General features: G+C 36.2%; 2 protein-coding genes and 2 long non-coding RNA genes across 7 annotated transcripts; 3 read left to right on the top strand and 1 right to left on the bottom strand.

Moving 5' to 3' along the window:
* On the top strand, positions 2,830 to 6,718 carry LOC104699501 (microtubule-associated protein TORTIFOLIA1-like). 2 transcript variants are annotated; one of them, XM_010414808.2, is made up of 8 exons: positions 2,830 to 2,921; positions 3,261 to 3,990; positions 4,132 to 4,326; positions 4,417 to 4,519; positions 4,621 to 5,270; positions 5,481 to 6,161; positions 6,250 to 6,415; positions 6,584 to 6,718. In XM_010414808.2, exons 2-8 carry the CDS (start codon positions 3,328 to 3,330, stop codon positions 6,595 to 6,597), a joined length of 2,472 nt encoding a protein of 823 aa, XP_010413110.1. In that variant the 5' UTR covers positions 2,830 to 2,921; positions 3,261 to 3,327; the 3' UTR covers positions 6,598 to 6,718. The 2 variants fall into 2 exon arrangements, with proteins under 2 accessions (XP_010413110.1, XP_010413116.1); XM_010414814.2 differs by having other exon boundaries at positions 3,274 to 3,990.
* LOC109124614 (serine/threonine-protein kinase At5g01020-like) lies at positions 6,826 to 9,962 on the bottom strand. Of its 2 annotated transcripts, none has more exons than XM_010414815.2 (6): positions 9,528 to 9,962; positions 8,923 to 9,254; positions 8,688 to 8,823; positions 7,995 to 8,131; positions 7,731 to 7,854; positions 6,826 to 7,513 (listed from the first exon to the last, which is right to left on the bottom strand). In XM_010414815.2, exons 1-6 carry the CDS (start codon positions 9,601 to 9,603, stop codon positions 6,999 to 7,001), a joined length of 1,320 nt encoding a protein of 439 aa, XP_010413117.1. In that variant the 5' UTR covers positions 9,604 to 9,962; the 3' UTR covers positions 6,826 to 6,998. The 2 variants fall into 2 exon arrangements, with proteins under 2 accessions (XP_010413117.1, XP_010413118.1); XM_010414816.2 differs by having other exon boundaries at positions 8,923 to 9,251; positions 9,528 to 9,961.
* Positions 11,640 to 12,373, top strand: LOC109126007. Its single transcript, XR_002033049.1, has 3 exons — positions 11,640 to 11,810; positions 11,919 to 11,944; positions 12,219 to 12,373. It is a non-coding gene; the product is annotated as an uncharacterized LOC109126007 (long non-coding RNA).
* On the top strand, positions 12,461 to 14,330 carry LOC109126005. 2 transcript variants are annotated; one of them, XR_002033048.1, is made up of 5 exons: positions 12,461 to 13,012; positions 13,116 to 13,257; positions 13,661 to 13,809; positions 13,891 to 13,970; positions 14,272 to 14,330. It is a non-coding gene; the product is annotated as an uncharacterized LOC109126005 (long non-coding RNA). The 2 variants fall into 2 exon arrangements; XR_002033047.1 differs by having other exon boundaries at positions 12,461 to 13,257.

Here is a 14,576-nt window from a genome sequence, read left to right on the forward strand (position 1 = left end):
AATTCCCACCGTGAAATCCGCCAAAGAGGATTCGATCCCCTACCTGTCTTCCCATCAAATCACCAAGGCAATCCCATGGAGATCCGGAAATTCCCAACACAGGAAGCCTCAAATCCGCAAACAAAATACCGAAATCAGGAGGAGACCGATAAGAGAAACCAAATAAAAACCCCCAGAATCTCGAGGCGAGATCCGCCAGATCGTAAGCTCACCGCAATCGAAAACCAAATCGGAAACCTAAAGACGCATCGAGAGAAAGAGATATTCTCCGCTAGTTTTTGGATTCTATAATAGTTTTTGGATTTTGTTTTTCAAAAACCAATTTTCTCTACTTTACTTAGTTAAATAAATTAGTTATTTGCCTCAAAGATTTCTAGAAAACCTTTCTTTAAAAAAAATAAACCTTCAAAATAACTTGTTTTAGCCATTTCTTAAACTAGACTAAACTGTTTGATAAACGAAAATGATAAAAAAGATTCTCAGTTTTTCTATAAAAAAAACATCTTTGCCTCAAAGAAAATAACAAATAGCAAAATAAAACCCATATTTCTCAAAAAAAAACATCACCAGCGAGACGGATTTGCGAGGCTACTCAAGATTCTCACCCTGACCTAGGAAAAGGAAAAAGAAGGGGTGAGTAATGAATTACTGAGTGAGAGGATCCTTTCGGCCTACTAGAAATACGAAGAAAGAATCTATCTTCAAAGCACAATCATCAATCACATAGAAAAAGTTCAAACAAACATTTACTCTGCCACTTTGTGCAAAGCTACATACAAAAACTTTCTTGACTTCAACAAGATTTTCACAACAATAAAAAGTTCGATCATCTCTATGATCTTTGAACCTATCTAGTTCCACTGGGCCCGTCAGCCTTTTATTGAGCTACAAAGAACCCGTCAATTCAATGTAGACCAAAACCTTGGTTCATCATCCTGAAGATGGTATTATCATTTCTCAATAGCAATCTTAATGAACTTGTCTTCCCTAAAATATTATTTCAAACATCTTATAATATTCGTGACACTTCCAAATCACCAATTCCTAATTAACATTTCATCACTAGTTTGCAAGAAAATCTAATTCTATGTAAAGAAATCATGAAGTATAAAAGTAGAACTTGTCATCATATCTCTGCAGATCACACCCTCACCTGACATGAGCTGGCGAGAACTGGAAGGCAGAAGGCTGGCAGCTAGCAACAATCTGAAACTTGCAGCAGAAGAAAAACATTTCAACACATATTAGGGTTTCTGAGTTTTGACAGAAGCAGATGATGAGATGATTCTTGACTGACAAGCAACCAACGGAAAAGCTAAGGTTTACCTTTTTCGGTGATAATGATGGCTCATGCGGCTTCCCTAACACCCTTTCTATCTGCAACAACTGTCGAACTAACTTGAAGTGCTCAGGTAACGCTGGATTTTTTCCCTAAGGGGTGTTATTGAACAATGTATTTTAAAGGAATTTGATGTATTTTAGAATATTCAATTAGGTATTTGAAAAAGTACATTAACATCTGCTCTAATTGGATTATGTATTTATTTGATGGATTTTAGAATACGTTTAAAACATTATTATTCAATGTTCATTAGACTCGGTGGCATTTTAGATTTCAATGTATTTCATTCCAAAAACATGAACAAACACAATCTAATATATTTTTTAAGTATTTCAATATCTCTATCTTTTTCTCTGTTTTCAAAATTGATTCAGGAGATTAATGAAAGAATTGAAAAAATACAAGATGGCTCTGGCCAAAAGACCACTGTTTACACGATCATGATCATTCATTTTGGGGCTTGACACAGTTTGCAGATCTTCATATCTGATTTTGCCTATCAAATTTACTGTGTTACACGATTTTACTGTTTTTTTTTCCTTTTTTTTTGTTTGAATAAGGTTCAGGATCATAAAATCTTCTATCACTGGTTTCATTTTGATTGAAGATTTTTGTTCCTCTTGTTTTTGTTTCATCTGATTGAAGAACATGAGAGAAATCACAGAAAAAGGAAACCCAAAAAAATTGATATTCCATCTCAGATCTGAAAAATCAAAACTCTTAATGATTGAATCAAACAACAAAAATCTCCAGCAGAGATCCACCGCCATAAGCCAAAAAGAAACCCCGGTCAGATCCCCAACTCAGATTGACCGACCAGAAAACATTGTCACCGCATGTTTTTGTTTCATCTGATATGGTTAACAACATAATTATGGGTAATTTATTTTTATTTTTATCTAACTAAAAAAATAATAAAGTCCACTGCTAATGACTTTCAAATCCATTAGTAACGCAATTCAAATCCACTCGGAATGACAATAAATTCATGTTAAATGCATTAGGAAACTATTGAATTTTAAAATCCACAAGTAATTGAAATCTACTAAAATCTTTCGACCAATAACACCCCCTTATAACGAAATTACACTAACAAAGGGTACAAAAATTCGGAATTAAACAAAGCCGGACCCATTAAAGGCCCAGTAATCTTTGAGACATGCGTCTCGCGTCAGGTTAAAAAGAAAACAAAACAAAAAAAAGTTAGTTATTGCGGTCAAACTTTTTTTCCTCTTTTGTGTTAAAATTTTTCCAAATCTTCGGTGTACCCCACAAGAGAAAATTCGAAAAACCTTGCAGCGAGCAAGCGAGCGCGAGATTCAAAAATCAAAATCAAATAGTACACGCGAATCAAAGGAATCTGTATCACACGCGCCTCTCTCTTAACCTCGAACTTCGTCTCTCCCTCTCTGCTCAAAAGGGCAAAAAAAAAAAACACTTGGGGCTCCGTGAAAACAAACCAACTCTCTCTCTCTCTCTCGCTCTCTCTCTGCTTTTTGAATCTCTTTATTTTTTTCTCTCCACCAGGAATTAATCTCACTCATTTCGCTCACCACTATCTTCGTGATGCTGCTTCAGAGTATGTTTCGCTACTCTCTCTCCTGACCTTATTTTTTCGTTGATTTCACTTTTTTTTTCTTTTTGCTGTGGAGAATCGAATAAAAAATGCGAGATGAAGAAATCGTTCGTTTCGTATCGCTTAGTTATTTTTTGTTAATATCTTCTTCTTCTTTCCAATTTTAGATTTGCGCTGATCCTATTTTAGAGTAAATTAGGGAGATATTTGATTTGTTCGGCGATATCTAGATGGATTCAGATGTGAGGATTTTTAATTATTGTTGAGTATTGCTTCTTCTATTAAACCGAATCCTTCAGTTACATATTGTCTTCTGATGATACTTTTGCGCCTCAACTCTAGTTCTTTCTTTCAGGTATTGCGTTTGAGAGGAGGTAGGTAGGATTCAAGTAGCAGATTTTGGAGGATTATGAAGACCAACAACATGCAAGTTAAAGGGAGAGGAGGAGGAGGAATCATGAAGGCTAATCCACAACAGGTGATTTTTGAGCTGAAGAAGAAGGTTGTGACTGCGTTAAACAAGCTGGCGGATAGAGATACACATCAGAGAGGAGTTGATGAGCTTGAGAGAACGGTTGAGCATTTGGCACCGGATAAGATTTCTTGTTTTCTCTCTTGTATACTTGACACGGACTCTGAGCAGAAGAGTGCTGTTCGGAAAGAGTGCATCAGGTTGATGGCTACTTTAGCTAGGTTTCATGAGGCGCTTGTTGGACCATATCTTGCTAAGATGGTCTCCAGTATCGTTAAGCGGCTCAAGGATCCAGATTCTGTTGTCAGAGATGCATGTATTGAAACAATGGGTGTTTTGGCTTCCAAGATGAGTTGCTATGAAGACCACAACTATGGGGTCTTTGTTTCCTTGGTGAAACCGCTTTTCGAAGCCATTGGTGATCAGAATAAGTGTGTGCAGTCAGGTGCGGCGTTATGCCTGGCAAGGGTTATTGATAGTAGTCCTGAAGCTCCAGTTGCAATTATACAACGCATGTTAACGCGGACGGTAAAGCTTCTCAATAACTCGCATTTCATCGCAAAACCAGCAGTTATTGAGCTTAACAGAAGTATCATCCTGGTATGCTACTTCTAATTACCATGTATACTTCTTTATTCATTTCTGAGTCTTTGCTGCTCCTGCTACTATTCTCATGTTTGTTTTAGCGGTATTCTTAGATGTGTTTGTATAACGAAATATGGGCAATTGACTCTAATCCAGGCTGGTGGGGCAACGGCAAAGAGTGTTTTGTCCTCGGCAATGACTAGCTTTCAAGATGCCCTTAAAAATAAGGACTGGACAACTCGTAAGGCAGCTTCTGTAGCACTTATGGAAATTGCTGCTACTGGTGAAAAGTTTCTTGGACCTCTCAAGGCTTCCTGCATCTGCTCTCTTGAATCATGTCGCTTTGATAAAGTTCGAACTCTTTTCCTAAAATTCACTCTCTTACAGATGATGCTTTTTTTTTGGAATGAAACATCTAACTTTGTGCTTTTCTATTTTTAGGTGAAACCAGTGAGGGACTCAGTTATCCTTGCCTTACAATATTGGAAAGGTGTCCCTGGGTCTGATAGTCCAGAGCCATCTGAAACTGGATCCTCTGTAAAAGGTGAGTTATAAATGATGGTCTTGTCTTCAAATCCTTGCATTTTTTCTCTTCATAGACGACTCCATAAATGCTCTTTCTGTTTATCTGTTTCGTAATTGCAGAAAGCTATAATGGAACTCGAGAGAGTAGTGAACTTTTCAGTACCACTGACTCGAAATTGAAGGATGCTACGTCTAACAAATATGTAACGGATTTAGCAAGGAAAGAGGTTCCGGTTACTGCCAGGAAAGTACCTGCACGTTACAATGACGGCCCTCGAAAGACTAAACAAGATAATTGGCATATTGATATTACAGTCCCAGAATCTTCTATTGTTTCCAAGGTTGATATTCACAATGAAGAATCAGAGGGCAGTTGCATCACCAAGACGTTTGCAGAAGTAAGAAACACGCCAGAAGCGACATATGAGTACATTCCAATGGAGGTTAAGGCAGATTGCTATATAACAGACGCCATCAATGAAAATGATGATATTAAGTCCACTACAGTTTCATCAAGCAGTTTCCGGGCAAGTGGTATGGTAAATCCAGCAATCACAAGTAAGCATTTTGCAGCGGAAGAGACTTATTCTGAGGACCAGCCATTCTCAACCAAGCTGAAAGATCGTACAAGTCTTGACTCTACTGTAACAGTGTCAAGCTCTCAAATCAATCATGACTGCTATGCTCAGATTGCAAATGAAATGGCTTCTGTACGTAAACAACTCTCAGATATTGACAATAAACAGTCACGTCTAATAGATCAGCTACAGGTCAGTGGATTACCGGTCACAATCTATAACGTCCTTCCCCAGTTTACAAATTTATCGATGCTCTATTCAACCTTTTCATCTTCAGGATGCGTGCTCTCAATATCTCAGCATGATTTTTTGAACTGTCTTACACCATCCTATGCTTAAGAGATGGCTGGTAAACATGAGGACAAACTAACATATCTTTTTCTTCTTCTGTTAAACTTTTAGGCCTTTTCAAAAGGAATAATGAACAACTTTTCCGTTCTTCAATCCAAGGTGTCAAGCTTAGAATATGCAGTGGAGGGGATAGCTCAGAACGTTGTCCTGCATACAGATATATCAAACTCCAATTTTGTGAAGCACAACCAAGGTAGTACCCAGTCACCGAGGCTCTCTAGTTGCACTTCAAGAACTTCTATGGATATCCGCAATCGGCAATCTACATTATCATCTTCCAAGTACTCGATGACAAGGGAGAACAAAACACATGGAAGAAGCAGACTAAATGAATCACAGGGCATGGAGAAGACGCGGAGTAATCCTTTAGGTAAGACTGGTCAACAACATTCTAGAGAGGACATTTGGAACAACATTGGACAGGGGAGACAAACATTGATCCAGACCAGGACATCTTCTGATTCAATTCAAAGCATAAGACTAGATTACGCAGAGGTGATGAGTGGATCAAGGAAACCTGTGACAGGTGTATCCTGTGAAGATGTTGTTGAATCAGAGTATATAGAAGTGCTTTCTTCTGGTGATGAGCTAGCGCTTGTCGAGCTTCTTGACAGAACCGGTCCTGTGCTGGAGAGTATGTCATCGCAGACCATAAATGAAATTCTCAGTATACTCCTGTCATACCTCCTCGAACGAAGATTCATGAATTCAATACTTCCTTGGTTGCATCAGGTAAGTTTGTTGAAATCATGCTGGATTTGCTCTCACTACATACTACTGGAATAATCTTTCTGAAATTCCACTCTATTCCTTCAACTAGGTCGCTGACTTGAGCACTACAAACGGAGCTAATTATCTTATTCCATCTGCGAGAAAGAGAGCCCAAATGTTGTCTGCAATTCAGGAGGCTTCAGGCATGGACTTTTCAAATCTTGCTGAGAGGAGAGCAGTTACTCAAATAGCAATGAAGTTACGTAAACTATGGGGTAAGCTATGATCTCTCCTTGCACAGAAAACTTGCTTATATGTTCATAAACATTGTAGATTCATAGAAGCTCTAATCTTTAATATGTTACACTATTAAATCCGGTGTGGTTCTGTTGCAGCAAGTAAAAACTTTTACTTCAAATTAAAGACATCTTTCTTCTTTGCAGGAAAATGCTCCTGATCATTAGGCGTGCTGAAGTAAACAAGACAATGTTTAGCTACAAGCAGATGTTTTTCCCAAGTAGTGGAACTAAAACTTGTCAGTGTGGATTTTTTTGAAAACTTTTTAGTTCCTTACCCTTCATCCCCTTGTTTTCCACGTGCAAACCACAAATGAGATCATTTGGATTAACCAAGTGTGTTATAAAAGTTTCACTTACTACTCCACCCACACAGCCAACAAAAAAGATAGCCTTCAAAAATTCATTTGGATTTCAGAGAAACATCAAATTGCATATTGCACTAATATTTGTAATCCCAAAAAACAGATCCCAAAACGAAGACTCAACTTATTTATACATTAAGCCAACTCTGCTACTTTCTTATCTTACAGTCTCAAATCAATTCTTTCTGTCTTGAGTCTTAAATTTTGGTAGTATCTGGTTCTGAAAGAGCAGAAACATATTTGTCAGTGTCGACTGAGGCTTCGCTCTTGCTTCGACCACTTTCTGGTCTTCTCCTCCTCTGTCCATCCCCATCTCTCGTGCCTTGGGAATCACTAGAAGCATCATATAAGGTTACAGACTTGCCCCTACTATGGAGGTTAGTCATGACCTCCTCTTGAGCATCACCGTCATCCTTGAGAGTCTCAAGAACTTCTACAACATGATTCATGAGGGGCCTTCCTTTCGGGTTTTGGCTTAGGCATTGGTACGCCAAACCAGCTACTTTCATCAACGCCTTAGTGCCATACTGTCCATCCATTCGAGGGTCTATGATCCTCAAAAGCTTTTTGTTGTGATTCAACAGTGGTCGTGCCCACTCTACCAAGTTATGCTCCCTGCAAGGTCTGCTTTTGTCCATCGCCCTCTTCCCAAGGAGCATCTCAAGGAGAAGTACTCCAAATCCATAAACATCACTTCTGGATGTCAAGTGTCCTATTACAACAATCAAATTTTTGACCCATTTACAAAGCGATTACCTAATGTGACCATATCAGCATGCTTATATTTTAACAGGGTCATTTTTAACACTGGTAGAAGAACCAGCTATGATTTCAATAGGTACTTGACAGTTGACCATGCTGACATCGATCTTATTTTACCAATTTTAAATGCATGACAAATGCATATGTAAAAAATAGTAAAGACAGACCTGTCATTACGTACTCAGGAGCAGCGTATCCGTAAGTCCCCATAACACGTGTTGAGACATGTGTTTGATCTCCTCTTGGACCATCCTTTGCTAGTCCAAAGTCAGAGAGTTTAGCATTGTAACCCTGCACAAGCATTACAACTTTCAGGGGCAGACAAATTGGAAAAGTAGAAAGGTTATTTGAGTGACAACTCCATGTCTTTTGTAGACTACCCCTATTGAAGAAATCTATGTAATTTCAAAACAAAGGACGCAATAGCTGACCTCATCTAGCAATATATTTGCTGTCTTCAGATCCCGATATATGATGGAGCGTTCAGCACCATGTAGAAATGCAAGACCCTTGGCTGCATCAAGAGCAATCTTCATTCTTTTCGACCATGTCAAAGTGCATCCAACTCCTGCCAGTGAATTCCAAAAGAAGACACATATCGTCACTACTCCATTTTTATAACAGTCATTTAATTTATACTAATTTTTTTGTCAGAAACATTGACATCACGTCTAACAACAGCTCGTCCGAACCTTTAACCATTTATTTTTTCTTCATATTTTACCAGTTACTAACTCCCACCTCATCTGAAACTACTCCTTCGTAAGTGGTTTTTACGTTAACTATTGGGTACATACAGTCTATTGACTGTTCTTTAGAATACTAGAAAGTGCTTGGTTTGCAAAGCATATTTCAACAATGTATTTAGTCGGTATTAAAATATCTTGTTCATATGATCCTTTATTCTTTCTTCAAGAATATTTTACTTAAAAGACTGGAATAACTCAAACTCAGATATGCTCCATCTTCAACAAGTATATGCAATGCAAGAATGGCATTAAATATGAAAGTGTATGTCAAGAAAAACTAAAACCAAAATCTCAACGAAAAAAAGTCTAGCAAGTACAGTAAAGAGGGGCATACTTAATTTTCAATCTTCACGTTTTAGATGAAGGGAAACTTACTTCGGAAAAGATGTTTCTCAAGGCTCCCCATTGCCATGTATTCATAGACTAATAATCTGTGATCATCTTCACAGCAGTAGCCAATGAGCTTGACCAAATTCGGGTGACTAAGCTGTCCTAAATAGTTGACTTCAGCCTACAAGAAATGAATAATCACATTCCCAAGTACATATATATATATATATATCTAATTAGTGTGCCTTTTTAAGTTTGTGAATAAAGAAACCAATTTTACCAGCCACTCTCGGTCTCCCTGGAAGCCCTCTGGATTAAGTTCTTTGATGGCAACTTTGGTAGACTTGTAACCAGCCCTGACAGAGTCATCTATAACTCCTTTATAGACCACTCCGAAACCTCCTTCACCAAGAATATAATCTGGCCTGAACTGCTTAGTAGCAACCTTCATCTCCTCGTAGGTGAAAATATCAACATTTTCATATCCTGGATTAGACTGAAGATCTTTAATGTTTTTAGGAGCCAAAGACAAGCCACCACTTGCACTCACTTTACCAACAGAAGAATCTTGACAATCTGACTTCATTAGATACACAGCTGTTTTTTTCCCTGCTGTCCCAATACAGTGCAGAAACAACACAATGCATCATCATCAGCACAACAAGATAAATTCAAAAAAAATTCAGCAAATTACATCCAAATTTAATAACTTTTTTCACCATGATCCCAATTTACCCAGAAACCTAAAGAAAAAAAAAATTGAAAAGTTTCCCAATTTCATCCAAATTCAATAACTTTTTTTTGATTATTAAGAAACCCAAATTTGTATTTTTCCAATAGAACAACACCAGAGCCCTAAATATTGTCTTAAGAATTGGAAAGAACCTGGTGATGTCTTCTTCTGATAGTTTTGCTGTTGAGAGAATTGGTACTGCTCTTCAGCGCTAAAGCAAATCCCCATCCGAATCTTACAAAATTCGTTAAAAAAACAAAAAAACAAAAAACAAAAAAAAAAACACTCTCGAGGGCAAAAAGGCGTTATGTGCTATTCGATTGCCATCACATTATCCGAAGACAGATCCAGAACAACAAAAAAGAAAAGCAAACCCGATCTCAGACGGGGCTCCGAGAAACTCTGAGGAGATATGATGGGTTTCTCGGAGTGGGAGGTCGGAGAGAGAAGACAAAAAGATGAAGAAACAAAAAAAGAAAAAAGGGGAAGAAGATAATTGTAGAGAGAGAGAAGGAGAGAAGAATGAATGATCCGTTGGAATCGATGGATTTGAGACTAGCCGCCAAAAACGCAAAGCCAAGCGACCCTGACGACGACGACTTTTTCTTCCCTTCTTCAACGGTTAATACGTATATAAAAAATAATTTATTATTTTTTTTGTGTACGTTACGTTACGCTTATTTTTTTGTAAAAAAAACTCTATTTTTCTTTTTTGAAAGTAATTTCATTGAAATCTGATTTTCATTTAGAATTTCCATAAAACTGCACCTACTTCTTACCAATTTTTTTTTTTTTTAAATATACAGTCAGCTATTATAAAGTTTCCAAATCATTGTACATTGGAAAATATTGGTCAACGGTCAATATTTTGAATGTTGGTAATGCATTAATTAGTGACGTTGAACCACAAATTCAATGGAATATGTTTACTTTCACATCACCTCGCAAGAACGCTGTCACAAAGGGAGCTGGACCGTATGGGAAAGCTGGTCCTCAACAAAGAGATTACAGGCCTGACCGGTTTGGACGCAGTGTTTGCGGTTGCGGTTGCGGGAGATTACAGAAGTGGATAATTGCAGTTTCAAGCGTTATTAAGTGTTTTGAATGACTGATTTAGCGTTTTAAAATTAATGCGTTTGCGGGAATTTTACGACTGGTTGACCAGCGAGTGCAATATCGGTTAAAACATAATAAATGTAATATATAATTATATAAATGTTTTAAAACACCAAAAATATATTAAACTTGATTTATAATTAAAATTCATTAAAAATACTAAAATAATTATTCAGGAAACAAATAAATTTCATATTAAAGCGAGAGTTGAGAACAATTATTGGTGATTTGTTTTAATACTTTTCACAAATAAACTTATTTTCTTAAATTTCTGATGCAATGTTATATTTATTTTTGATGAAATGTAAATATTTTCACCAAGTTTTCTGGGTTATTGTTAATTAGAATCTTATTTTCTTGTATAATTGTTTATTTTCTAATCTGCTCAATCGTATATGTACTTCATTTTTTTCCATCCATAATGGATAAAATGGTTATGTAGAAGATATATATAAAATATATTTCGGTATCATTGATTTGTTTTAAGTTAAAAAAAAAAAAAAAAACAATCCAACCGAAAATAGCTACACTAGTCAATGATGGCTTCCTCCTCACGCCAACAGCTCGATCTCCTCTCTTTCATACACCAAAAACCTAGCTCTTCTCCCCCATTTTCTCTCATGAAAAAGCTAAGCTCTTCTACTTTGTCTCTCACTTGATCTCACAAAGCCCAATTCTCGTTCTCTCTTCTCTACGGGATGGACAGAGGCAAGTGGGTAGAAAAGAGAAGAGGTATCGAGTTTTAAAGAGAGGAGCCAAGGGTTTTCACATCATAGAACTCATTGCTCACAATTCACACCATACCACTCCACTCTCACATGCAAAGTCTTTCAAGTTCTGGGGCCAATACAAGGAAACATGGATTTTTGAACTACATTTAGTGACTACCAGTTAGTGACCCGCACGTACGTGGGGGATTTTTTTTTTGTTGCTTTTTTTAATGTTATATTTTGCAATATTTGTTGAAATTAAAATATTACTATCATTCAAGAAAAGACTCTGATCGAAAATATTAATGGACCACAAAAATTGAATAGAAAATGTTATAGTTGATGGGTTTTATGGTGTCCAGGCCCATTGACATTTTTTTTTGTTTCCCCAAAATAATATAGGCTGGCCAAAAAAAAAGACAAAAACAAACGAAAAACGTGAAAAAAAAAGAATTATCTCCAAAGCAAACGTCGAGTCGACAAAGTAGATCAAATTCAGTCGATAATCGATCAGACAATTCCTATTTTTGAATTGGAAAACCCAGAGTAAGATCCATCATTAATCTGTCTTTTTGGAGTTTCCGATGTCGTCTTCAATTGATAAGTGAGGTAACATTGAAAACTGTTTAGATTTTGATCTGTTCTTTCTATTTCTGATTATAGCTCACAAACTGTTAAGATTCCTGCTTTGACTTGTTATTTTATGTTTGATTCCAGCGTCTTATTTCACAAACTGTTAAGAGGTAATCCTATTCTGCATATTTTAGTTCTATGTCTGAATTGTTACTTTGATTTTCGTTTGTTTTCATATCTTCTGGGTTTTCAATCCCCTTTGTAAATATTGAAAAAGATGTGAATTTGGATTTTTGATTTGAGAGATAGATGATTACTCAAATTGTTTTTTGGGCATCGAATTTAACTCCGGTTTGGTTACTATGTTTACATCAATTTTCATCTCCGATTACCATTTGGTATTTGATTTGGATTCTGATTTTTTTTTTTCATCTGAATTTGCAGATACTAACCAAGAAACTATATATAACTACATTCGATTACGGGGCAAGAAATATAGATCTATTTAACTTTTTGATTAAATTTTAACTTTTTAGAATTTAGGACAACGATAAAATAATTAGAGGATTTATAATTGGAACGTAATTTTCAAAATTTAATTATTGCTTTGATAAATATATATATATATATATATATATATATATATATATAAATATATATCATTTTGAAATTTTTGAAAATAAGATATGTATCTTAAAATATCATAGACACTTTAGGTTATGAATATATGAAAATTTTAAAATACATCAAGTTATATATAAAAGATTAATAGTAAAAATGGAATGGATTAATTACTCAATAATTGTTTGAACCTTACAAATTATGTTCACTCATTTAAGTTGGCCTGTTTTGCATATTAGCCCAAAAGCGTTTTTCGTGTTATTAAGTGACTAAACGTCACGACACATTTCCTCTCCCTATAACTCTTCTTAGTTAATCACGGATTCACAATGGTCTTGTCCATCTTCTTCTTATCACTCTCTTCACCTTCTCAATTCTCATGGACTTCTCCTCTGTCAAACCTCTCGGCGGCTCACCTTCTCTGTCCTCAACGACCTCATCGTCTACTCCTCACCATTATAAATCCACCACGACACCTACCATTATTGTCGCCGCCATCTCAGGAATCTCCTCCATTACAATTCGAGATCCGATGCATTCTTGGTGTGAATCAGTCCCCAAGAAACAATCTCGTATCATCTCTCCTCTCCGGCGGCTTCACTTCGGAAGACGACCAAGTTACCCTTGCCTCATCTCTAGAGAATTTAAATCGACATGCGTTATAGTTAGATTCTTCTCGCGCTGCTTACTCCTTTAACCTGATTTCTCTTTGCAATCCAGCTTCATGTTCTTGATCTGATCCGCTTTGTCGATGGCTATACGAAAGTGATCCTCTTTTGATCCACCGCTTCGTCTTCCCTTCCTCTAGCATGTGTACAATATTTGGAGGCCTCTGATCCTTCTACTACAAAAAAAAAGCAAGGTAAATTGTCTTTTAGTTTTTATACTCCGAAACATTGATGTGTTTCTATATTATTAATTGAACACATGTCCAATTCGTTAATTGCCTTGAGTTTAATGGAATTTATTGAGTGCAAAATGACATAATAATGTTAAACTCTTCGAATTGACTTCATTTTAAGTGTTCATAAGATCTTATTGTAATGGTTGTTATTAGTTAAAGTTTTTCTGACTTAAGTAATAAGATCATTGTTTTGTTTATATGGTGTATAAAATATTTTATATTGAAGCTACACCTGACAATCGACTTAATATTAGTTCTAATGCATGATTAGATGACTATAGACACACAATAATGTATAGATAGTATTCAGCAGTTACTCAATATCTATTCAAATCCTTATTACCTTGCTTTCTATTAATAGATGGAGGACTAAATTGTGTAGAGATTCCATGAGTTTGTCTTCTTTTAGTCGGATTACTGGATGAGCAAGCACGAAGCTAACATCCCTTTATTCTTGTAAAGATGCTAAACTGGATTTGCAGCAGATCCTGCTTCATTACATCAACAAATGTGTGTTACTTTGATGATTACAATATAGATCAAATAACTTGGTACTGCCATAACTAACTATCACCTTATTTGTTGTTGAAGGAAGATCACATTGTTTTCAGTTCCTTCTAATTGCTTTCTCTTGATCGATGGTGCTTCTCGACCATGTTTGGAAAGACCATGTATGTTTGTAACATCCTTCAAAATCGTTCTTTTTGACAAGTTTGATTATGTAGATCCTATAAGATACAAACAAATAAGAAAACAGTAATTTAGTCCCTCCTATCTATGTTGTACCTTATACACTATCGACAACTTCACCTTACTTTTCCAACTTGTTTTGAAAGGCTTGATGTTAGCGAGCTTTCTTCACCCACAATTAGCAGCCTTGATGACTAAAAATTGGTGATAGATCTAATATAACTCGTAAATTGCTTCCATGTATGAACTATCTTGACTCTTATCCTCCATGTTGTTTTGAAGGCCTTGAGTTCGGAAACATGTGTGAAACCATCGGTGGCAGCCATGACTTATACGAAGGTGATTTTCTATTTTCTATTCAGTTTGTTTGTATGTGTGATGAGTTTAATATTGACGTTCTATACTATGGTTTATATAGTAGTTGATGTTGGCTTTGGGTGAAAGGTAGAATATTCGCTGCATTGAATATACGATTTTCTGTTTTTGATATGATATAGGATAGTAAGAATAGGGATTGGATCAAACTGTTTCTGTTTTCTGTTGTGATTATTGATCTACTTATTTATTGAGGTACGAACAAATGGTAA

This window comes from Camelina sativa, chromosome 1, assembly GCF_000633955.1.
Source record: "Camelina sativa cultivar DH55 chromosome 1, Cs, whole genome shotgun sequence".
NCBI lineage: Eukaryota > Viridiplantae > Streptophyta > Magnoliopsida > Brassicales > Brassicaceae > Camelina > Camelina sativa.

Excerpts from the sequence above, each read along its gene's own strand:
- LOC109124614 (XM_010414815.2), bottom strand. The coding sequence starts at position 9,603 with ATGGGGATTTGCTTTAGCGCTGAAGAGCAGTACCAATTCTCTCAACAG. Across the intron at positions 9,255-9,527 it reads TCAGAAGAAGACATCACCAG|CAGGGAAAAAAACAGCTGTG; the intron begins GTTCTTTCCAAT and ends GTATTGGGACAG. Across the intron at positions 8,824-8,922 it reads AGGGAGACCGAGAGTGGCTG|GCTGAAGTCAACTATTTAGG; the intron begins GTAAAATTGGTT and ends CATTTCTTGTAG.
- LOC104699501 (XM_010414808.2), top strand. The coding sequence starts at position 3,328 with ATGAAGACCAACAACATGCAAGTTAAAGGGAGAGGAGGAGGAGGAATC. Across the intron at positions 5,271-5,480 it reads GTCTAATAGATCAGCTACAG|GCCTTTTCAAAAGGAATAAT; the intron begins GTCAGTGGATTA and ends TTAAACTTTTAG. Across the intron at positions 6,162-6,249 it reads TACTTCCTTGGTTGCATCAG|GTCGCTGACTTGAGCACTAC; the intron begins GTAAGTTTGTTG and ends TCCTTCAACTAG.